The sequence below is a fragment of the Electrona antarctica genome (genome assembly GCF_951216825.1).
Source record: "Electrona antarctica genome assembly, chromosome: 22".
Lineage (NCBI taxonomy): Eukaryota > Metazoa > Chordata > Actinopteri > Myctophiformes > Myctophidae > Electrona > Electrona antarctica.
In genome coordinates, this window is record NC_136805.1 from 33,648,967 (window position 1) to 33,673,307 (window position 24,341).

The window sequence follows — 24,341 nt, forward strand, 5'->3', positions numbered from 1 at the left end:
ATGTTAATTCCAATCTCTTGTTAGTCCATTAAGACCTGGAAGAACGCACCTTTGTCACTTTAGCTTTTAACCACTTTAAGCATTATGTTATACTTTAGTTGTTGAAAAATAGCAGATCTACAAGCTCATAGCGCAGCATTAAGTGCAGGGCTATGAGCTTGTGGATCTGCTATTTATTTTTTATCGTGAAAAACGTGTGCAAATCTTTGAATATATATTCTTTCACAGCAAACGTTTTTAACTCGTATCTTTGCTTCTGGGAGGTCCCTGGAACAACATATATTCAGATGGGGGTCGACGGGCGGCCGATTACATTTTGGGGTCTTTTCAGAAAGAAGACATTTGTGGAATCCAGTCTTCCGGTTTCAATGGGTTAGCCTTGTTGCCGTCGCCGCAGCTCGGAAGGATGCCGGGCTGGCGGCGCGCGTGGCGTGCATCTCTCCCAGAGATAATATCAACGTGTCCTGTCTGTTTAATCTCCAGGCGGAGCGGCTGAAGGAGCAGGCCAGTTGTTGGGAGAAGGAGGAGGAGGAGCGGGGGGAGGGCTACGTGATGACGAGTCACCACGGCGGCAGACAACATCCACCCACCAAGGTCCATCGCAAAGCGCCGTACAGGACGTACGAGCGCCGTGCCACTACGACGCCCTCCTGGGACAACAGGGGCCGTCCGGCGGTCTCCGACGACGGGAGCGAGGACGATGACGAGGATAACGACGACTCCTCCGATGGCTCGCCACCCATTCTGACGAAAGCCCACGCCATGCTGGCGGCCAAGCGAGCCAAGGTGAGCGCTTAATGAATCGCATACCTGGCGAGTGCCTGCCGCCGCCAATTCACCCTTTGTCAAGTCCCGCCCGTGGTTGTGCCCCTCTTCGCACCCATTGGTTGCCGTTTCGTGGTTGGACAAAAATCCTTTCTCTCCATCCGCTACTATTGAAATAAGGTGTTTTTCAGTTGCTTCATATTGATATTCTGTGCATTGAATTCTTATTTTAAACTTAGTGTCAGTAAAAAAGGAACACCGCGGGTTTGTTTTGAGTTTTTTCCAAAAATGATGTTTTAGCAAATTCAACATAAACAAGGCAGAAAAAGCCTACTTGTTAGTCAGTCAGGGACCAATCAGGTGAATTGGATTAGGTAATCGACTTGTCTGAGATAAGAGGAAGAAAACCGGAATTGAATCTGCATTATTGGATATTTTGCCAACATTAGCCAACAACACCTTGTGTACTTGGCGAGATTGAAGGATTCGATACATATTCATGAATTCCCCCACCCCTCTTTGCGTGTCATTTGGAGGCTCCCTGTGGGCCTGCAGCTGTAGAGAATAGATTGTGTTTTTCACTGCTGGTGTCGTCGAGGCTGTGCAGGGCAGGCTAAACCTTGTAGCGTTGTCAATGGTCATGGTTAATTTACTGCCCTCCACTGTGCTGCTGCTCTCATTCTCATTCGTACTGTCTATATGGCACTGCCCCCTTGTGCTGGAGATAATATTGCACGTTATCGTTTTTTTTTTTTTTTACATTTGATACTAGTCCCAATATGTCACCAGTGATGGTATGGAATCCAGTGGGATGGGATGCCAACAGTTGTTGCACTTTATTTAAGCCATTAGTGTCGGTATTGGTTTTGCGCTTTTCCTGTTAAGTACTCGTCGATGAGGCGAACGATGAATATCCGTAATAGGCAGTCAGTCAGTCAGTCGGTGGGGAAACTCTGGAGAATGTAGAATGTTGGACTGTGGTTTTAGTTTACTCTCCATGTCTCATTTGTGGTTTTCCATACCAGGCTTCACTCGTCTGTGGGAATGCAGCGCTCTAACATTTGCACTCAAATGTTATTTTTTTTCTTTTTTTCTTTTTTACCGTTCTACATCTAGCACAAAAAAATCTTGAATGGATTCCCTGTGTTCTCGCAGAGCACATTGACCTCGTTCCCACTCATCATTTTTTATAAAAGTAAATTGATTTTGATGGAGGTTTTTCGCTCTACAGCCATTGTTTGTTCTCATGCCTGTTGTTTTCTTTTTGTCCATGTTTTTTTTAATGTATTTCAGAGAACCATTGTGCTCAAGAAGAGGGGGCGTAAGAGGAAAAGGATAAACAGCAGCGTGACAACGGAGACCATCTCTGAGACGACGGAGGTTCTGAACGAGCCCTTTGACAACTCCGAAGACGAGCGACCGATGCCCCTGCTCGAGCGCACCTGCAGAGGCGGCGAAGTGGGCGAGGACGAAGACGAGGAAGAAGTCAAGACGCCGATTATGCCGCTGAAGCGGCGGAGAGGCCGCCCGAGGCTGGAGAAAAACATCCAGAAAGACAATCTCGACCGCTGGAATGCGGGTACGTGCCACTCTCATATTGTTCTAGAAATGTATTGAAATCGTTCCAAATGTTCAAAACTAAGCATCACCTTCTTGTGTTCCCACTGTAGGAATGGACTTGCTGTCGAAGAGGCCCGGCAGACCGCGACCGATGAAACGGAAGAAGGGCTGGCCCAAGGGAGTGAAACGGGGACCGCCTAAATGGAGGCTAAAGAACGAGCGCAAAATGGGCTTCAAGCTCAACCTGTACACTCCCCCCGAAACGCCCATGGAGGCTGAGCAGCACCACATCCAGACCGAGGAGGCCAAGGAGGAGCCGGAGCTGGACGACGACGTCATCGCCGAGGAGGAAGCCAAACCCAGCTGCGAGATGGCGGCGGCGGCGGCAGCGCCCAGTCCATACGTGGAGGCGGAGGAGAGGCTCCCCTCCGAGCCCCCGAGTCCCGCCGACAACGCCTCGGACAAGATGAGCTCCCCCGAGGAGGAATCCCCTGCCGCGTCCCCTGTGTTTTCGCCTGCGTGCTCCCCTCCCGCCGCGTCCCCTGTCTTTTCGCCCGTGTGCTCCCCTGCCGCCGCCGTGTCCCCGACCCGAGAGGAGGAGGAGGAGGAGGACGACGACGACGACGAACGCGGGTCCCCGGAGGCGCCCGAAGAAGAGCCGCCCGAGGACGAGCCGCCAGAGAGCGAGCTGGAGCGGGACTTCCCCACCGAAGAAGTGGAGTGCAGTGCGGAGAGTACTGTGTCGCGTGGAAACGTGGAAGAGGAGGAGGAGGAAGAGTATGAGGACGAAGACTCCGCTACACAAGTAGAGGACCAGGACGCCGACGACGAGGACGAGAGTCTCCTCGTGGCGCCGGCGGAACCGACGGAGGCACAGCCGAGTGAGGCGGACGTGGAGCCAGCCCCCACGGAACCGCCCCAATGCACCCCGCCTTTTTTAGACCCCAAGGCAGACAACGACTCTGAGCTGAGTCAGCAGGTTTCTACCGCGCTCCACGGTGAAGAGCTATCGGACACCACGGCAGAGAGCGTCCACGACACCGTGACGGAAATGCCTGTAGCAGAAACATCGGCAGTAGCAGTTGCATCAGTAGCAGCCATAGACTCTGACCATCCTGTGGATTCTGAGTCGGAGGAGGAGGAGGAGGAGGAAGAGGAGGAGGAGGAGGAGGAGAGCTCCCCGAGTCCTGTTACTGATCAGCCGCCCACCCAGCCATTGGAGAGGCCACTTAGCCCTGTGCTGAGAGAGGACCTGCCCGTCGCGCCCGAGGTCGACTCCGAAACGGCGCAGGCTGTTCAGTCCCTCACTCAGGAGACTGAGCGCGAGAGCGTGTTCCAAGACTGCGTGGAGACCCAGGAGGCGTGCAGGAACCTCCAGACCTACACCCACATGGCCCCGAGCCCCCAACTCACCTCCCTGGACGACTGTCCCCAGTCGGACCACAGCAGCCCACTCTCCTCCGCCCACTCCCACCCCAGCCAGTCGGTGCGCTCCGTCAACAGCCCGGCTGTCTCCATCATGGACAGCGGCTACACCCAGATCAGCCCCGACCACCACGGCGCCATCTCGGTGGCCTCGCTGCACAACATGGAGACCAGCCCCATGATGGACGTGCCGTCGGTGTCGGACCACTCGCAGCAGGTGGTGGACAGCGGCTTCAGTGACCTGGGCAGCATCGAGAGCACCACGGAGAACTACGAGAACCCCAGCAGCTACGACTCCACGCTGGGCGGCAGCATATGCGGCGCGGGCGCCTCCCAGAACAGCTGCTCCTACGGCAGCATGGCGCCCAGCGGCCTGGCCCAGAGCAGCTGCGCCGTGAGCCAGCAAATGGGCACCGGCGGCGTCAACCCGGGCGGCTGCGGCCTCATCCAGCCCAACAGCCTGAGCTCGCCGCAGCACTGCAACAACGTCAAGTCGCCGCAGGGCTGCGTGGTGGTGGTGGAGCGGCCGCCCAGCGGCAACGGCCAACACAGCCAGCAGCAGCGCGGCCAACACAACCCGCACGGCAGGCACGTCCCACACAATCACAGCCAACACAATCAGCTCGGTCCGCACAATCAGCTCGGCCCGCCGCACGCTCAACACAATCCCCACAGCCAGCATAACATCAGCCATGTCAGCCATCACCACAATCACCACCTCCAGCACAATCAGCTCAGCCAGCACAATCAGCACGCGCAGCACAGCCACCACAATCAACACGCTCAACAACAACATCAACAACAACAACAACAACAGCACGCCCAGCAGCAGCAGCAACAGCAGCAGCAGAGCCTGGCACAGTGCGGCATGGCCACCAACTTCGCCGCCCCCATGCAGCTGGCCGACATCCCCGAGTCGGGCAACCACAACCTGGCCCTCTACGAGAGGATGAACCACCAGGGGGAGCACTACAGTGGCGGGCACTACCCGCAGCCCTCGGCCACCTTCAGCCTGGCCAAGCTGCAGCAGCTCACCAACACGCTCATGGAACACCCTCACTCGCTGCCTTTCAACCACGCCGCCTCGCACTCCATCACGTCGTATGCAAACAGCCCGGCGGCGCTGTCGTCGCAGCACCACTCGGGCCTTGTGTCCCTGTCCCAGTCGGCCCACTCCCGCGGCGTCCCCCCCAACCCCCAGGTGCAGGCCACCATGACCCCTCCCCCGCCCAGCCTCGGCTCGCCTCCCCCCTCCATGATGCTGCAGCGCAACATGGGCGGCATCCCGACGCCCTCGCAGCGCAGCCTAGTCCAGACTCAGATGGCGGCGTCCAAGAGCCACTCCATCGCCATGCGGAGCTCCAAGTCGGCCCCGCTGTCCCACCACCAGCAGCAGATGTACGGCCCGCGCCCGACGCCCATGCAGGCGCCCTCCCGGACGCTGGCGGCCATGCCGCGGGGCATGAACATGGGCGTGAACATCATGCCGGCACCCGCCTACAACCACGTCAACTCCATGAACATGTCCTCACTCAACGCCATGAACGGCTACGGCATGAGCCAGTCCATGATGAACAGCGGCTACCATGGCAACCACGCTGCCTACATGAACCAGTCGCCCCAGTACCCTATGCAGATGGGCATGATGGGAACGCAGCCATACCCCCAGCAGCCCATGCAGGCGCCGCCGCCACATGGCAACATGGTGTACACTCCAGCTGGTCACCATGGCTACATGAACACGGGCATGTCCAAACAGTCCCTCAAAGGGTCTTTTATCAGACGATAGCTCTGTTGCACCGGGGGCTGCTTTTGACTTTGTGGGGTTTTTTAATGCGCAGATTTGGCCTTTCGTTTAATTTCGTTTTATTTGTGCTGACGTCTTTTTTTTGTTTGTTTTTTGTTATTACTTAAAAACCAGCAGCACTTGGCAAGAATGCAAAAAGTTTCATCAACGAGTAAAACTTTGAAGCTTATGTGTAAGTATTTTTTTTTGTTTGTGTTCCTTCAGATGGGAAGCCTTACATCGTTAAGATGAAAATCTATTTAATTAGTGTTAGTCTCTCTGATGTCTCTTTAGAGCAGGTGGGGTTCGGAGCGCGGATGTAGAGAGATCTCTCATAAGTGGTATTGCAGTTGTGTAGCAGCCTCAAATGAAGCCATTTAATGTGCCTGCTACAAGTGGAGTCGGTGGCTATTTGAACCTGTTCAGTGTATCTGTCTAACAGTGCTGACAATTAGTTTGTACTATACTCATGCCTTTGTATATTTAAATTATTGTACTTATTTTGTAAAGTGACACCTAGCATGCTTCAGTCTCTGTTAGTGACAGTGCATTGAGTAGTACTGTACAAGTGTTGTGCTTAATAGCAAGCCATTTGAAAGATATCTGGCCTTTATTAGGTTTCCCTTAAACTGGGAGAAAGATGAAACTATATTTTGTTAATTCTAATAATGTAAAAAAAACTGTAAACTTAGTTCTGTTTTCCTGTTCTGTTTGAGAGGTTTTATTGCTATGTATGTATAATTCTGAAGTCTTTTGTAACAGATCTCGAGGCAGCTTTCTGTTTTATAAAAGCAGACTGATTTCTGTCAAATACAAAAAAACAAACCAACAAAAAAGCATATCTCAGTGTTTGTACCCTGACAAATCTAAAACATTTCAAAATGTCTGGAAGTGTGGCGGAGTTTAAAAATGACTAAATGATTATAACGACGAATAACAATAAAGAAATATAAAGTTTTAGTCCAAAGTTGATATTTTACATAATGCCTTTAAAAGTTACATTTTCATTCCATCTGTAGATTTGTTTTCTATCTTTATAAAATGTTGGATTTATATTTTACCGAAGTGTAGAAGAGTAGAGCCTGTGAATAGACCAAACTAAGCTAATGGGATTGCATGTAAAACGCAACTTGTACTTGTGTTATTGTTTATATTGCTCTTTTTGTAGCCTTTGTACCTGTACAGAGTTGCTGGTAGGAACACAGGGGGGAAATACCTGGCTATGTGCACAAACAATTGGACAGAATGACATTCTTGTATTTATGACTTTTCTCCTTTTGTCAGTCACTTAAAATGCTGTACATTTTAGCATAAGAATAAATTATGATTGACCATGTAAATGATTCTGCTTTTTTATGATTTTAAAACATCACCTGGTCCCAAGATGAGACACGGTGCAGAAGAGACTAGTTGAAATGGATAATACAGCAACTAATGCTGGCAGCCTTTATCCTCCATAGTTCTGTGCTGCTATTTAAACCACTTTCAATCTGGCATCACTGTTTGGGCAAGTCATAGCCGAAAATAGTAGATCTACAAGCTCAAAGTGCATCTCGATGCAGTGAGTGCATTGTGAGCTTACAGATGGGCTATTTTCACTATTCGTCATACGAATGAAGTACCCTATTGGCCTGAATATAAGACTGTTTTTTTCCAATGGAAATATCCAAAAAAAAACGGGGATGTATTATAATCGGGGACGAGACTATTTGACATTAAATGTTCTTTTTCCACAAATGAGAAAATTGGGGTGGTCTTATATCAGAGTCGTCTTATATTCGGTACAATACGGTATTTAAGTGGTTCACAATCATGGTAGACTTTGGATTATATAGTCCTCATGTCGCCTGCTCTTTCATGAAGAACAGGAAAATACTTTGAAGTATAGCCTAATAAATGTCAGGCTACTATACGTTAGTCTCCGTCATCTCTGTCCAACATCCAACATCCGATCCAAATGAAATGCGTCCTATGGGACTTGGGGGTGAGCTGCTGCTGTCATGGTCATCCTTCACCCCGTCACCACGTCCATGTCCCTGCGCGGCGCGGCCTCTGCCCTTTGCTCCGAGAGGTGAGTGTCCAGGGCTCTGAGTTGTTTTATAAAGCCCCAGTTGGGTATGATGTGCCGCCGTCTCTTCACGTGATCCATGGCCTCCGCCACGGTCATGTCTTTGCAGATCATCAGGTAGGCCAGGAAGATGGTGGCTGAGCGGCTTCGTCCCATCACGCAGTGCACCAGGAGTTTATCTATCAACACATAAATTACATTAATAATTAAATGTAGTTTAAAGTCCCATCAAGCACTGTCTGCTCCAACAGTTTATCTATCAACACATAAATTACATGTAGTTTAACCCATTTAGGCCTGACCTTGAAATAAAAAAAAAATCTTCTAAATCCCATAAATATTTTCACGATTTTTCAAAAATAGCAGACCTACAAGCTTGTAGCGTGCCACTCAGTGGCGCGCTATGAGCTTGTAGATCTGCTATTTTTCAATAGCTAAATTATAACGATGTTTAAAACACCAAAAGGGGTTCCCGCCCAAAATGGGTTAAAGTCCAATCAAGCACTGCACCAACAGTTTATCTAACGACGCATAAATTACATGTAGTTTTAAGTCCCATCACTCAGTGCACCAACAGGTTATCAACGCATAAATTACATGTAGTTTAAAAGTCCCATCACCCAGTGCACCAACAGTTTATCTGTCAATGCATAAATTACATTTAGTTTAAACTGACATTTGGGACACTCGGGAGTCTAGCCGACTATAAGTGTGGATCATCAGTCTGTGTGGCTGATTGTGTGTCTGGAGCTAATCTCGCAAACCGGTGGAGCGATTTCTTGTGCACGCTGCCAGTAGACAATGTGCCTGCAAGTCCAACTTCTTTCCATGTATTCGTTTTTTCACTTTTTGAAACATTTATCTTTCATTTTCTATAGCCTCCATCATAGATATGTCATATGTAGATGACTGGCCACACGGTTGGATCTCAAGATCCACAACATGGTTCAATTTGACTTGTTTATGTCAACAAAAATAAAAATAAAATATTACCGGTCATGCTGTTAAAGAGTGTTTTTCTTACTATGCGGGTTGCTCAGGGTGTCATCGATGAACCGGGCGGCAGTGAAGAAGTACTGGCTGAGGTCGAAGGTGGTGATGTCTTCGGCCACCAAGCCGCGGTAGACAATGTCCATGTCGCTGTAGTACGCGGCTCCCGTGTCCACGTTGTTCCACGTCCCCTCGGCCGCGTTCAGGATGTGGGTCACGCCAAGACTCTTCAGGTGGCACTTGTCCTTTGCCGTCTGTCTGCGAAACAAATAATGTGAGTATTAACATTTAAAATATTGAAACACATTAAGCACATTTATGGCCAGTGGTGGCCTAAAGGTTAGACTCGAGGACCGCCCTTGTTGCCGGAAGGTTGCCTGTTCGATTCCCTGGACCGGCAGGAAAATCTGGGTGGGGAAGTGAAAAGTCACCACCCACCCAACACCGTTGAAGTGCCCTTGAGCAAGACACTGAACTCCACTGGAGCTGCTTAGTGGCCACTAAGATTGGTTGTACTGGTCAGCTCCCTTGTGTGTTTCTATGTGCAGGGCACTGGTGCTCAGCTACTATTTTTCAGCACGTCATTTGCAAATGTTTTCAAAACTAAAATATAGGAAACACGGCAGATCTACAAGCATGTTGTGAGCTTGTAAAAAAAACATTCACTGTAATTAATAGTGTAATACTCTAATGGCAAACGTAGCCAAAGTTAGTAGTGTAGATGTACTTACTCATCCCCAATGTAGACGTTAGGCCAGACCTCGTTGACATGAGTGTATGCCACGCTGCCACGGGTCAGAATCTTCTCCAGCTCGTAGCCCCCAGGTGTGACATATTCATCCCGAGGAGCCAGTGACTCTGCTGCCTTTGCCACATTTATCTTCACGCCTGTCTTTGAACTGCGAGAAGCCATTTCTCCTCACAATAGCTTTCATTTGTGGTGGCAATCTGAATGGGCATGGTCAGAATGAACAGACAATAAGGCAGAGACAAAAATTCAGTTTTAATGCACGAGTGATTATATTTTGGTGCCAAAATAGACGTCAGACTTACAATTCAATGGAGCAGAGAAATGCAATGGGAAGTCCCTGTCTGGCTCATTGAACAACAGGGGTTATATACCTGCCCACAGCTACAACTCAGGCTGACAGACATGTTGCATGTCACATGAGGGTCTGTTGATTGATTAGGTCGGATAAAGAGCTGAAGAAAGTAAGAAACAGTCACTACTGTCTTAGGACAGACTAGGCATAACTGAGCAAACAAAGGAAGCAAAGTAGATTACATAATAATCATGCGAGTCCTCACTAAAGATGCAGTTCCAAAGTCCTATAAATTACTTCCTTTGGGGCAAACTCATAGAATACAGCTCACTACTAAAAATAACTTGCTTACAATTTAGGCATTTAGCAGACGCTCTTAATCCAGAGCGATTTACAATAATCAAGAACAAAAAGCATGGCAATACATCACATACATACTTACTTTTATAAGGAATATTCCTTGACACTTTCACACATGATGCATCATCTTGAGGGGCGAAAGAAAATGCTGATTTAATTTGCCACAGAACCTTTTACCCCCAGTCCCTCCATTTTTGTTTTCATTTTTTTTATTTAATAAAATGGCATACATTGATTCAAGTTTTAACTTTCAGCTTTCTAACTGCAAGTATAGGCTACATCACAATGTATAACAACTCACCTTTATTTTTTTCCCTTCTGGGTGCAGGGAATTCGTTTTTATTGAGTTTTGACAGCGTGTTGTCAAGCGGTCCTTGGGAAACATGGACCAAGTTAATTCGGGCAGGCTTGAGCTGGGGCAGAGATTGTATAACTGGTCTGTGACGGGCATGGAGTGGAGGGGATATTTTTAGGGCTGTGATGTGGCAGGTCTCTGACCTTGGCTGCCGCGCTCGCTGCCTGTAGGGAAACCTTCCACCCGGTCCCTGCCATCAACATCTAAACACACACACAACTTTAACCCATTTAGGCCCTGACGTCAAAATTAAAAAAAATGTCTTGTCTAAATCCTCCAGTTTTCTGAAGTACCCATGTTTCAGTGATGCTCAATATTTCATATCAAGGACCCCAAAAATTATATGTAATTGGCCTCCGACCCCCATCTGAAAATATGTTGTTCCAGGGACCCCTCAGAAGCAAAGATTTTAGTTAAAAACATTCGCTCTGAAAAAAAATATATTCCAAATTTGTGCCACATTTTCACGATTTTTCAAAAATAGCAGACCTACAAGCACGGTGGCGCGCTATGAGCTTGTAGATCTGCTATTTTTTAATAGCTAAATTATAACAATGTTCAAAACACCAAAAGGGGTTCCCGCCCAAAATTGGTTAATCTCTGCTGCTGGCACTGGCAGGAAGCTGTGTGCTTATCCAGACGTTGCAGTTGCCAAAGGATGCCCATATTCACTGGAGTCTGGAGTGAACGAACGGGGCATAGCAAGCCTCTGCTCAGCCATATGAGTGATTCTTTGAAATTGTGTCAGTTTCTTGCAGCCCCTTTCTGCATAATATCTCAGGCTGAAGGAGAAAGTATGCATCGTGCTGTGAGAAAGACACTGCCTCACAATGGTCTTTGAGGATGCTCTGCGCTTTTCTTGGGGCTCTCGGGGGTAAAGAGGGACTGTGAATGTGTCAGATTGTTAGACGGATGAGATTTCTTGCACAAGACGGCACATGCCTTTGATTCTCTGTTATCTGATATGCATGGTCCATTCGCTGATCTAAACGCATGCAAGCCCCCAAAGTGAGAGTGTGATGATGACTGTATTGCTGAACGACTGGATGAAGCTGGTAACATGTCAGACTGAGTTTTCACACCATCAAAATCCTTTATTTTTCCCTCATATCTTCATGCTCTGCCATCATTCATTCTGACAGTGAAATCATTAGACCTATGATATCCAATTCCTTTTATTTTGACAGCACCTCTCTCTCTCTCTCTCTCTCTCTCTCTCCGCTGTCTGTGTGTGTATGTGTGTGTGTGTGCGCGTGCATGTGTGCGTGCGTGCGTGCGTGCGTGCGTGCGCGCGCATAGCATTTCTGATTAAGATGGCTTCACCGTTTCATCTCTTGAAAAAGTCTCAAAGTCTGACCTGAATCTGTATACATGCTCTGAACCACCCTGGCATATTTCTGTCATCTCATACCATATACCTCTCTTAAGACAAGACATCCCAGTTTTAATACTAGATTCCAGTGGTTTTAGACAGTATTTTGAGTGAATAAGTAAGTGCCACTGCGAAATGGAGCATTGTTTATTTATAGATATGTGTGTCGTTCAAGGTTAGAAGCGCACTGCGTGTAGTGTGCATAATTTCTGGTATGATTCAAACAAACAAACATTTGGGGATTTAATGTGCTGTTGATTGTGTTTTATACAGTCTAAATCAGTCACATGACATCACTTTGGCATGGTATCATTTTATGCTGGTCAGCGCCAAAGATTGGCCCAATTCACAGAGCTGTTTCAGAAATCCAGCATTCGGGAGGATATTTCTGTGCCTGCGGACGACCTTGATAGCCTCAACGAGGGTCAGTCCTTGTTTAATCATGAGGAAAGCCAGCACAAGAGTAGCAGAGCGGCTGATTCCCCTGGCACAGTGGACCAGTACCTTACCTGCAGGGGCCAAAGACAAAAAAAAGGGTTTGTACCACTCTGGTATTTTGTCCAAAACATTGGCCCAAAATTGTGGCATCGTTGCATGATGGCAAAAGGGCGGTTTCATACCTTTTTGCACCAGAGCATTGTGAATGAAATCAGCAGCTGGTGAGAAGAATGGGCTCAGGTCAAAGTCTCTGTGGTCTGGTGCCTCCACGCCATGATAAAGTATGTCAGTGTCTGCATAGAAATGTTGCCCCGTGTCAATGTGCTCTGGCCCGTCCGCAGCATTCAGTACGTGGGTTACTCCCAAACTCACTAAAAGGGATTTATCCTGAGCAGTAGCCCTGCAAATGACACACAGTGGGCATGCAATGTCGGGTTAAACAAATGATATGAATGCATTTGGCGGTGGCAAGCCTAGTGAAAATGTAAAAGAATCACACCCATGTGAACTGAGCGGTGCAGGTTGCTCAACAACACCGCTGGCCGGCTGGAGTTATAGTTACTAGCCCTTACCCGTTGTGAGATATTGCCCCCCCCCCCCGCAGGGGGGTACTGCGCCCTGAGCGCATTTTTAATTAACTAATAAATTCATTATTAATCTATAATTTGTTAAATTGGAAAAAGGGCTTCGTTAAGACCTCCATATTATTATGGTCAATGCCGGTGTGGAAAGTGGGAGTGATTGGTGCAGGCAGTGAGGAGCTACAGCAGTGTTTCTGACACACAGACAGACACACATTCAGACATTTGGTTAATTATAGTATGATGATGATGATGATTATAGTATGATGATGATGATGATGATGATAGTGCTCAGTGTGAATGGCCCTTTTAGGCTGCTCAACAGTGCCACTTTAGGTCACCCAGCGGTAATTGCAGATGTTCGTACCCCAGACATGCATTACATACAGGCAGACACACGGCCAGTCGGAGGCACCGCTCAAAAACGAATGATTTTAGATCTATCATGTTAATTAATGTGAATTGCCTTTGCACTCATTCAAATCGTAATTCAATTCCGGAAGTGAGAGTGCCACTTACGCATCTCCAATGTAGAGATGGGGCCAAACCTGGTTGACGGCGCCTGTGGGTTGTCTGTTTCTCAGCAGAAGGCTGAGCAGATCACAGACTGTGAGAGGTGTCTGGTAGCCCGTCTCCTCCACATCATGGCTCATAACTTGATTTCTTCAGAGAGGCGACTCTTTAAGTCGTGTAACAGTAGCAAGCCATTATCTCCAAACAAACACTGCAAAGGCTGAATAACTGGAGTATACTTACGAAGAGAGGGAGAGAGAGAGCTTGATTCACTGTGTTTCTACTTTCTTTTATTATGTATCCATTTCCTCCACTGTAGTTTGTTTTACTTGTAGTTAGCCTGGCATTAGAAGGGGAACTGCAGTCAATGATATGTCTTCATTGGGTGAGCTTTGCTCTGATTCACTCCCGAGGTAGTAAATGCCACCGTGTTGGTATAATACATGGTTGGCATTTCTCTGCATGTTGAAAAGGGACAGCTGAGTATGTCTGGACCTGAGCGGGAGGAGCATACAGGCTATTTTTTGCCTCCTGTGAGTTTGACAGAAGCCATGTGTTGTGACAAGTTGTATCACAGAACTGCACCGACCGTAGATGGTTTATAATTGCATCGCACCATTCCACAGAATTTGATTTGTAATTACTGCTCATCTCATTTGTGGAGTCCATTCAAAGTCAGTGACACTGTACTGTAAATACAGCAAGCATGGGAATCGATGCATCATTGTGGTATTCATTGTTTTAATCAGTGTTCTTAAAGGTTTTAATGAAAAAAAATACAATGCAATAAAATATACTACAAATTAGTATATAAAAATCGTTGGATTCTGAACATCTTCATTATACAGTATGCCTCTATATAGTATCAACTTCTTTTTTTTCTTTTTTTTTTTAATGTTTTTTTTTGTGGCTTTCGCCTTTATTTTATATTTTTTATGGAGGGACAGACAGTAGGCTGACAGGAAATGGGGAGAGAGATGGGGGGGAAGACATGCAGTAAAGGTCGTCGGGATGCAATACAGCATTTCCATGCTGTATTGATGTTGGTACGATTAGGAGAGATAACCATGAGAAAGAAATAACAATTCTTCTACATTCTCAAATTGTGTAGACTTCATGTAAATTAAGTAATGCAGTTTAACAATAATTTAACTCTTGAGAGCGTAACATGAAACCAAATGGACCCATTTGGTTTCATGTCACGCTCTCAAGAGTTAAAGATCTATTAGGGTCCATTTGGTTACCAACTCTCCATCATTTAGCTGGGGACCACCTGGAACCCTCTCGAGGACCAAGCGCTGGTCCCCGGACCACTGGTTGAAAACCACTGCTCTTAGTAAACCCCTGTCATCGTCCCCGGCAGTGGTGGAGGTTTTTGTCGAGCTCCCGTAGTTGCTCCAGGAAGCCCTCGTTGGGGGATATGTTTCTGTTGGCGCTGACGGCACTGATGGCCTCCCCCAGGGTCATGTTCTCATGGATCAGCAGGTAGGCCAGTACCAGCGTGGACGAGCGGCTCATTCCCATCGCACAGTGCACCAACACTTTACCTGGCGGAGACAAAACACAACGGCACGCTTTATGTTGTATTCCGTGTCTTGCAGTGGTGGAAAGTAACCAAGTACATGTACTTACGTACTGTACTTTGAGTACAATTTTGAGGTATTTGTACTGTACTTGAGTATTTACAATTTCCAACACTTGTACTTCTACTCCACCTTCTACTTACCAATTACTTTATAGATTTTGATTGTTATAACAAAACACACCACTTCAGCCCTATATACATTTTGGCCATTTGAAAATGGCCGATCTACAAGCTCAGAATGCGTCGCATTGTGAGCTTCTATATCTGCTATTTTCAAAATATTTGAAAACTTTAAATGAGACATTATGCATAATGCGTACTACTTTTGGTACTTTACAGTACGTAGGCCTACTTTACTTTTATACTGTACTGAATTCCGGACTTTTACTTGTAAGTATTTCTACATCTGCAGTATTGATACTTTTACCTAAGTAAAAAAAAAAGCGAGTACTTTTTCCACCGCTGTGTGTCTTCCTTATGCCTCGGCTCGGAGCTCAGCCGATCCCCTGGTGGATCCGTCTCTCGTTTTCTGCCAGTTTCCAGGTTAAGGAACAACCAATGGACTATTGTTGTTCGTTCCCCCCTCCCCCACAACTGTCTAATTCCGTACTCCTTTGTGGATTAAAGGCCATTCACATCACAGAGTGGTGTACTTTTAACTAGTACCAGCCTAAAAGTTTGCAACAATGTTGCAATAAATGTTTCAACACATGGTAATCCTCCCTGGCTCCTTATCATGGCCTTAAGGATTAGGGCCCACAGGAGCGCGTAATTGAACTGTCTTGGTTGCCTGTGTATTTCTACTGGGGGGGGGGGATTATTGTAGGCCCCGCCACACACTGGAGCTCCCGATCAGCCAGCATGTGAAGGAGCAGGAGGTGGCCCCGTCTTATTACTGTCATGTCTGATACCGCCTGGCACTACTCTGCATAACAGCAATGGCAGCATGGGCCACAAACATAATTGTGTAATTTCCATGTCCAATGAAAGTGTTGCTTACAAATGACCGGGGCAATCCATTTAAAACCAATTTTCCTGTCCGCAAGGTCTCAGCTTATGAGGAGATTACCGTGGAGGGAAAGATATTAGCTTGATATTATTAGGCTATGTTTTGAGTTTGATTTGCATTTTAACGACTGTTACGACGGGGGCTGCTGTAATGGGAGTTGACTGACAAATGTTAACTGAAATTATCTGTGCAGGAATTATGTCTTCGCAAAGTTCATTAACCCATTTTGAGTGGGAACCCCTTTTGGTGGTTACATACATTATGTTATAATTTAGCTATTGAAAAATAGCAGATCTACAAGCTCATAGCGCGCCACCGAGTGGCGCGCTATGAGCTTGTAGGTCTGCTATTTTTGAAAAATCGTTAAAATGTGCCTCAAATCTTTCCGAACATTTTCATTTTTTTTAAATTTCGACGTCAGGCCTGAATGGGTTAAGAGAGAGAAAAGGGAGGGAAAAAAAGATGAGACATGATGGTCTCTCCATCCTTGCTTGCCTGTGGGCGAGCTCAGGGCATTCTTGATGAAATTGGCCGCCAGGTAGAAGAAGGGACTCAATTTGAAGGTCGCCATGTCAAAAGCCTCCACTCCATGATAAGTGATATTTGTGTCTCGGTAGAAGCTCGCCCCGGTTTTGACATTGAACTTGCCATCTGCGGCGTTCAGTACATGGGTGATGTGGTGAGCCAGGAGCGTCCTCTTGTCTTTGGCTGCATACCTAATGAGAATGCATCATCATTATGGCAGCTCAGATCAGGGCACGATGGCATCAAAGCAGTGTGGAAAGTAACTAAGTAAACCCACTGAGCAATAGTCGGCTAAAAATGAATGTTTGATTAGCAGTCTTTTAAACGTCTTATAGACATTGAAACGATGTTGTTTCATGGTAATGTTCACATTACTGCACACTGCCTCACATGTCTCCTATATAGATCCTATGGTAACGTTCACATTACTGCACACTGCCTCACATGTCTCCTATATAGATCCTATGGTAATGTTCACATTACTGCACACTGCCTCACATGTCTCCTATATAGATCCTATGGCAGGGTTCCCCAATACATTTTCCTCGAGGGCCATATTTTGACTAGGGTACCAGGCTGGGGGCCGAGTCCGCACGCGTGAGGTCGAGGTCTTTGAAAAGGATGCCCAGTTTGACATGCATAGGCTACTGACCCCCATTTAATGCCATTTATATCTGGGACCCCAAAAGATTTTTTTTAATTTTTATTATTTTTATTCTTCCGCGGGCCGCAAGGGGGCGCTCCGCGGGCCGCAAATGGCCCGCGGGCCGCCTATTGGGGAACCCTGTCCTATGGTAACGTTCACATTACTGCACACTGCCTCACATGTCTCCTATATAGATCCTATGGTAACGTTCACATTACCGCACACTGCCTCACATGTCTCCTATGGTAATGTCCACATTACTGCACACTGCCTCACATGTCTCCTATATAGATCCTATGGTAACGTTCACATTACCGCACACTGCCTCACATGTCTCCTATGGTAATGTCCACATTACTGCACACTGCCTCACATGTCTCCTATATAGATCCTATGGTAACGTTCACATTACTGCACACTGCCTCACATGTCTCCTATATAGATCCTATGGTAATGTCCACATTACTGCACACTGCCTCACATGTCTCCTATATAGATCCTATGGTAACGTTCACATTACTGCACACTGCCTCACATGTTTCCTATATAGATCCTATGGTAATGTTCACATTACTGCACACTGCCTCACATGTTTCCTATATAGATCCTATGGTAACGTTCACATTACTGCACACTGCCTCACATGTCTCCTATATAGATCCTATGGTAACGTTCACATTACCGCACACTGCCTCACATGTCTCCTATGGTAATGTCCACATTACTGCACACTGCCTCACATGTCTCCTATATAGATCCTATGGTAATGTCCACATTACTGCACACTGCCTCACATGTCTCCTATATAGATCCTATGGTAATGTCCACATTACTGCACACTGCCTCACATGTCTCCTATATAGATCCTATGGTAACGTTCACATTACTGCACACTGCCTCACATGTCTCCTATATAGATCCTATGGTAACGTTCACATTACTGCACACTGCCTCACATGTTTCCTATATAGATCCTATGGTAATGTTCACATTACTGCACACTGCCTCACATGTTTCCTATATAGATCCTATGGTAATGTTCACATTACTGCACACTGCCTCACATGTTTCCTATATAGATCCTATGGTAACGTTCACATTACTGCACACTGCCTCACATGTCTCCTATATAGATCCTATGGTAATGTTCACTTTACTGCACACTACCTCACATGACTCCTATATAGATCCTATGGTAATGTTCACTTTACTGCACACTGCCTCACATGTTTCCTATATAGATCCTATGGTAATGTTCACATTACTGCACACTGCCTCACATGTTTCCTATATAGATCCTATGGTAATGTTCACTTTACTGCACACTGCCTCACATGTCTCCTATATAGATCCTATGGTAATGTTCACTTTACTGCACACTGCCTCACATGTTTCCTATATAGATCCTATGGTAATGTTCACTTTACTGCACACTGCCTCACATGTTTCCTATATAGATCCTATGGTAATGTTCACTTTACTGCACACTGCCTCACATGTCTCCTATATAGATCCTATGGTAATGTTCACATTACTGCACACTGCCTCACATGTCTCCTATATAGATCCTATGGTAATGTCCACATTACTGCACACTGCCTCACATGTCTCCTATATAGATCCTATGGTAATGTTCACTTTACTGCACACTGCCTCACATGTTTCCTATATAGATCCTATGGTAATGTTCACTTTACTGCACACTGCCTCACATGTTTCCTATATAGATCCTATGGTAATGTTCACATTACTGCACACTGCCTCACATGTCTCCTATATAGATCCTATGGTAATGTTCACTTTACTGCACACTGCCTCACATGTCTCCTATATAGATCCTATGGTAATGTTCACTTTACTGCACACTGCCTCACATGTTTCCTATATAGATCCTATGGTAATGTTCACTTTACTGCACACTGCCTCACATGTCTCCTATATAGATCCTATGGTAACGTTCACATTACTGCACACTGCCTCACATGTCTCCTATATAGATCCTATGGTAATGTCCACATTACTGCACACTGCCTCACATGTCCCCTATATAGATCCTATGGTAATGTCCACATTACTGCACACTGCCTCACATGTCTCCTATATAGATCCTATGGTAATGTCCACATTACTGCACACTGCCTCACATGTTTCCTATATAGCAGGGGTTCTCAACCCGTGGGTCGCGACCCCTCGGGGTGTCGCCAAATTATTTTAGGGGGTCCCCAAATTATTTTCCAAAAAAAAAAAAAAAAAAAGATTTTTTTTTAAATTTTATTTTCACGATTTTTCAAAAATAGCAGACCTACAAGCTCGTAGCGCGCCACTCGGTGGCGCGCTATGAGCTTGTAGATCTGCTATTTTTCAATAGCTAAATTATAACAATGCTTAAAACACCAAAAGGGGTTCCCGCCCAAAATGGTTTAAGGTTATTGTAGCAGTCAATTTATATTGGGGGTCGGGAGGGGGCGGGGCGGGGGTCCCGAGACGTTGCCAAAGCATTTTCGGGGGTCCCCGGCCAAAAACGTTGAGAACCCCTGCTATATAGATCCTATGGTAATGTTCACTTTACTGCACACTGCCTCACATGTTTCCTATATAGATCCGGTGCTGGACCTCATCCAGGTGGCCACTGGTCCCTTGCTTTGTCCACATGAGCCTCCGAAGCTCTGAAGCCGAGGGCGTCTCGTACCTGCCGCCGCCTTCCCCCGCAGGGCTGCATGCCAGACAGCTGATGATACCTCTGGACATTGTCTGGATGTTCCTTCCAGCTTCTGGCTTGACCTGCTGGCACAGAGAGGCACCGCCATGACCGCACGTTATGGAGCAGCGGTGGACAAAGTACTCAAATGTTTTACTTAAGTAAAAGTATCAATACTGCAATGTAGAACTACTCTGTTACACTAACTAAATGTATGCATTTTATTATTACATTTATACATTTATATACTTGGCAATTATTTTAATCGTTCAAATTTGGCTGGGTGGTTAATAATTAGTTACAAATTGGCAATACATGTTATTACTGCTTTAAAAGGTACTTTTAGTTCATGCTTTACACAACTAACGCAGAGAGTACGATGAATAATATGTATAAGGCTGCATTATAAAGTATTCTATTTAGGGATGCACCGATGTATTGTTATACATAAAATAAAAATAAAACGGACATTAACTGATGGCAGTAGCCGATATTAATCTGTTGTTATAAGCATACATTTAGCAATGGTTATGTTATGGTGTGTTGGTTATCTGCAGCCCACCAAGCTGTAGATTCTGAATATTTATTTCTTGTATTGAATATCCATATCCATATCGGTGCATCCCTAATTGTATTATTACATTTATTTATTCAGACGCCATCCGAATCTGTCATTGAACGACAGCCAGGCTTTAATTGGCGCTAGTTACAGTGAAGATCATCTCAAAGGCATACATGGTGTTACAGTATGTGGTTCTCATTGAGCTGCTTCAGTGCAGTAAGTAAATGCATGGCAAACCTCCCTCTTTTCCTGCAATGAAGTATAGATTGGTATTCAATGCCTATAAACTTCAGCTTTTCATTTCCTCCAGGCAAGCACGACCTGTGCATTTTCAATTGATATACACTGGGCATCGGCTTTCATTTGCTATATGCATATTGTATACATTTGCATTCATTTAGGGCAGCTTTAGTGCAATTCTGCTCCGGGGCTGAGATCATACAAATGTTGTGTGCACTGTCACTGTAAAGAAACCCAAGGCAGCTCGTCTTTGCCTGGTCTCATTCAGCTAGCGTGTACACAGACTTACTGTATTATGGGTATTAGGGCTGTACCGATCGTGTTTTTTTTTGTGCTCCCGATCATTTGTTTTTGAGTATATGTCAATACAGATCTTTTTCCGAACCGATATTTATATTTCTATAGAACGCCATATCACAATAGTACGATATCACAGCCAATATCCGGTCAAATATCATGATATGGATATAATAAGGATGTTCCGATCACGTTTTTTTGCTCCTCATCTCAAGGATATCCCCTTGAGATGTATCATCTCGTTTTCGAGGGGGTCCAACAACATACAGCAAATACAGAACAATACAACAAATGCATTCATGCATACATAAACAAGGACAAAACAAACAACAAAGCTCCTGATCCTATTCCAATCATTTGAAAATGATCTGATTGGCCCCCATTTCCGATCACGTGATCGGATCGGAACATCCCTAATGGCTTTTTAGCGTGCGACACTGACGTGTGATGAAGTAGCTATAAATGGATCTGCAATGATATGTTTGTTTTGTAAAAATGTATAACATTCTTCCAAATTTTTTTTTTTTAAAGTAGGAAAAGAAATGGGATTTTCACTCTAGTCGTGACCCATAAGAATTGGTCCGTGCCCCTCAAATGGGCCTCGCCCCTCTGTTTGGGAAACAGTGGGTCTATAATGTACTGCGCAGGAGGAGTGCGGTTTTGAGACTTACTGTCATGTCCATAGAGATGAGTCACTGAGAATGAATCTGTTTCAGTGACCTTTCGTAAAAGCTACTGTGGCATATGGCGCTGCACTCAAACATCTTGATGGCTTTATCCGTCTCTGTATCGCCCTGAATGGCTTTGAACTGCGCACACACACACACACACACACACACACACACACACACACACACACACACACGTGCAGACTCAGGAGGGAGGGGTCACTCATGCCCATACTGGACGGGAGTCTTTGCCTGTGCACATTAAGAACATGTGTAGGCCTATTTGCTAAGAAACTGACCCCTGGCTAATTACTTTCAAGTTTTAACCTGCTGTCCCTATTTGGAGCATATCGTTGTAGGCGAACATTTCCCCCAAATTGTCACAAATAAAATCTACATGCTCACAATGCATTCAAACGCTTTGAGAGCTTGTAAATCACATATCTCTTTGCTACTTTTTTTTAAAATACAGCTGAAGTGGTTAAATAAATAAATAAATAAACATGTGCACTTGGCATGTGTGAGTATGAATCTTAAAAGGTGAAGGCGTGTGTGTGTGTGTGTGTGTGTGTGTGTGTGTGTGTGTGTGTGTGTGTGTGTGTGTGTGCGTGTGTGCATGCCGGGAGTACCTGGAGGCACTTTCTCTTTCTCTTCATTGATCTATAAGTACAACCCTCTCCTCCCACGGTCAGGGCACACAACTGATTTCCCTCGTGCACATGTTGAGCTGCAGCTCCGCTTTCATACCCCTACCCCCCACACACCCCCCTTAGGCTAACCTGTCCTTCCTGCTCTGGTTGTGTGTAATTAAAGATGCTACGTATGGGGAAAGTGCCTACGGTTAACATGGAGGGCAAATAAAAATGTCTTTTTTTCCCCCCCCCCATTTTTTCCCCACCTCCTCCAGGCCTTCTCCTCTGCCGGGTTTATGTATTACACTCTTTTTGCCTTAGGGATGCGGCTCTCGTCTAGATTTGTGGGGCAGAATTAATAAAAGAAGAGTGCAGATGATCCATCATGCATTTCAGCACAATCAAAAGACATACTTGTGTAAAAAAATGTTTTTTTTTTTCTCTTTTTTTTTTTTTCTCTTTTTTTTACAAACATGTTTAACTTGCAAATGAAGGAAATATGTAAATCTATACATCGTGTTTTACATACAGTACTATATCTGCTGTCGGGAAGAAACCACCGAACTCCAAAATGTTAATTTTTCAGGAAATGAAAAATATACATTTTTCAGGAAATTAAGAAAACTTTATATTTTTAAAACAATGCACTGCCTCGTCAAAGTTGCTATTGTGACTATATATTGTCAATTACTTGCATGAGAGGGGGAGAGGTAGTGGAGTTAGCTGCTTTAGCAGACAGTTTGAGGGTTCAATGGAGTTGAGTGTTTTTCTGAAATGCTTTTTAATACTTTTCATTGGTTCAATATTGTTGAACGTTAAGGGTGTTCAAAAACCTCAAAAATGGAGTTAGGCGGTTTCCTCCCGAAAACAACAACGCAGGCCTATAGGCCTATATCTCCCAACACCTCTCCTAAGTATAACATTGTTAGTAGACCACACTTGCCTTGGACTGAAATGGTGTCTGTCAGGGTGGGTCTCTCCCTGGCAAAGAGCAGCAATGTGCCGGTTGACAGCAGTGCTGTCAAGCCCTCTCCTCCTCGGTAATCTACCACCATAACCTTTTTTCCTTTTTTAAACATCTGAATCTAGGCTCAAAATAATCCTGGCATCATCCTCTGCATTCCTCACCCGTTATCTGAGCCACTCAGCCACCACCAGCACAGGGAGAGAGAGAGAGGGAAGGAGTGGGCTGCGTGGCACACTGCTTGTTCAAAAGCAGGAGAATTAGATCAGAGAGGTGCTACTTGTGCTGGTGCTTGCCATACACACACATTGCTCTCCACAGGGAAATGCTGCAATCCACGTTTGTGCACTTAATGACATCAGTGAACTAATGTTGTGATCTCACTCTGTCTGTGAATTGATTTTTTTCCGTGAGAGAATACAGAAGGACAGACAGACATACAGGTCTACTTTAACTGTTAGGATCACTTCGTCAATCAACATACGTAGAAATGTAATGAAAGTAATTTCCTTAATAATCCTATGAAATTCAAAAGGTGAGATACAGACATTGATTGCTGTTCCTCAAAAAGGCTAATCATAGTATTCGATTTTCGTTGTCCCAATTTGTTGTTATGATTTTGGGTTGATTGTACATGCAGTGTACACCCTGTCTGTCTCTGTCTGTCTGTCCGTCCGTACAGACGCCCCATTCCAGTGAATGCAATATCTCAAAGGTCAACTTCACTATGACATTTTGCAAAAACACATTTCCGGGCATTATTTAAAACCATAACTCGGGAACAAAAGGGCAGATTGTGACCGTATTTCACAATTGGTCAGTTGCTGAATTGGTGACACTAATCTTGGATGGCCACCTTATTACTGTGGTGATTGAATAGATATGCCGTGGTGCTGCGTTGAAGCATCGACATTTTAGAATGAATAGCTTCTGTTCAGCAACATCCAGAATATGGATACAGTGCTTCAAATGTCTTTTGAAGCTTTGCCATGATGCCCAACAATACACTTAATACCTTTTATTAAATTCCTTCGAAGACTAACACACATACGTATATTATTATATCAGTCTGGACAGCCATGAATGTAAACTGCAACTGGTTGGTCGAAGGCATACGACCGTGACGCAGTATTTCTAGTTTCCGTTGCACATTATCACTACATTTCCAAGAAGGTGCCATCTACAGACTACTAATGCAATGTCAAGCATTTCCTTTGGTCAGTTTAGCTGTAACACAGTAATGAGTTGCTGAATAATAG

At 45.5% G+C, this 24,341-nt stretch overlaps 4 protein-coding genes across 12 annotated transcripts in view; 1 reads left to right on the forward strand and 3 right to left on the reverse strand.

Annotated features, from left to right (window-relative positions):
• kat6b (K(lysine) acetyltransferase 6B) overlaps positions 1-6,876 on the forward strand; it is a 34,129-nt gene extending 27,253 nt beyond the window's left edge. For all 4 annotated transcript variants that reach the window (XM_079491842.1, XM_079491840.1, XM_079491843.1 and 1 more), the window contains exons 15-17: positions 484-786; positions 2,059-2,344; positions 2,436-6,876. In XM_079491842.1, the coding sequence (XP_079347968.1) occupies positions 484-786; positions 2,059-2,344; positions 2,436-5,539 (3,693 nt within the window). In that variant the 3' untranslated portion in view covers positions 5,540-6,876. The remainder of the gene's footprint in view (positions 1-483; positions 787-2,058; positions 2,345-2,435) is intronic.
• Positions 6,877-7,490: 614 nt separating this feature from the next.
• Positions 7,491-10,127, reverse strand: LOC306914689 (dual specificity phosphatase 29-like). The gene is made up of 5 exons (XM_079491856.1): positions 10,080-10,127; positions 9,648-9,797; positions 9,326-9,542; positions 8,629-8,852; positions 7,491-7,783 (listed from the first exon to the last, which is right to left on the reverse strand). Exons 3-5 carry the CDS (start codon positions 9,505-9,507, stop codon positions 7,548-7,550), a joined length of 642 nt encoding a protein of 213 aa, XP_079347982.1. The 5' UTR covers positions 9,508-9,542; positions 9,648-9,797; positions 10,080-10,127; the 3' UTR covers positions 7,491-7,547.
• A 1,906-nt stretch (positions 10,128-12,033) lies between these two features.
• Positions 12,034-13,396, reverse strand: LOC306915106 (dual specificity protein phosphatase 13B-like; the record flags this gene model as incomplete). Its single annotated transcript, XM_079492352.1, has 3 exons — positions 12,034-12,233; positions 12,345-12,562; positions 13,263-13,396. The coding sequence occupies 3 exons, from the start codon at positions 13,394-13,396 to the stop codon at positions 12,034-12,036; spliced, it is 552 nt and encodes a 183-aa protein (XP_079348478.1).
• A 1,001-nt stretch (positions 13,397-14,397) lies between these two features.
• On the reverse strand, positions 14,398-23,710 carry LOC306914688 (dual specificity protein phosphatase 13B-like). Of its 6 annotated transcripts, none has more exons than XM_079491854.1 (5): positions 23,062-23,710; positions 21,490-21,627; positions 19,606-19,802; positions 16,346-16,566; positions 14,399-14,803 (listed from the first exon to the last, which is right to left on the reverse strand). In XM_079491854.1, exons 2-5 carry the CDS (start codon positions 21,499-21,501, stop codon positions 14,604-14,606), a joined length of 630 nt encoding a protein of 209 aa, XP_079347980.1. In that variant the 5' UTR covers positions 21,502-21,627; positions 23,062-23,710; the 3' UTR covers positions 14,399-14,603. The 6 variants fall into 6 exon arrangements, with proteins under 6 accessions (XP_079347977.1, XP_079347976.1, XP_079347980.1 ...); XM_079491852.1 differs by having other exon boundaries at positions 19,606-19,805; XM_079491853.1 differs by lacking the exon at positions 23,062-23,710 and adding an exon at positions 22,116-22,148 and having other exon boundaries at positions 19,606-19,805.
• Between the last annotated feature and the right edge of the window lie 631 nt (positions 23,711-24,341).

Bases quoted from the DNA above. Each gene is read 5' to 3' on its own strand.
- LOC306914689 (XM_079491856.1), bottom strand. From the start codon at position 9,507: ATGGCTTCTCGCAGTTCAAAGACAGGCGTGAAGATAAATGTGGCAAAG. The intron at 8,853-9,325 runs GTAAGTACATCT...TTTGTTTCGCAG, and splicing joins AACGTCTACATTGGGGATGA to ACAGACGGCAAAGGACAAGT. The intron at 7,784-8,628 runs GTAAGAAAAACA...ATGTGTTGATAG, and splicing joins CACCCTGAGCAACCCGCATA to ATAAACTCCTGGTGCACTGC.
- LOC306914688 (XM_079491850.1), bottom strand. From the start codon at position 22,142: ATGAAGAGAAAGAGAAAGTGCCTCCAG. The intron at 19,806-22,115 runs GTACTCCCGGCA...TCTCTGTGCCAG, and splicing joins GAAAGAGAAAGTGCCTCCAG to CAGGTCAAGCCAGAAGCTGG. The intron at 14,804-16,345 runs GCAAGCAAGGAT...TGTCTCCGCCAG, and splicing joins TGCCCTGAGCTCGCCCACAG to GTAAAGTGTTGGTGCACTGT.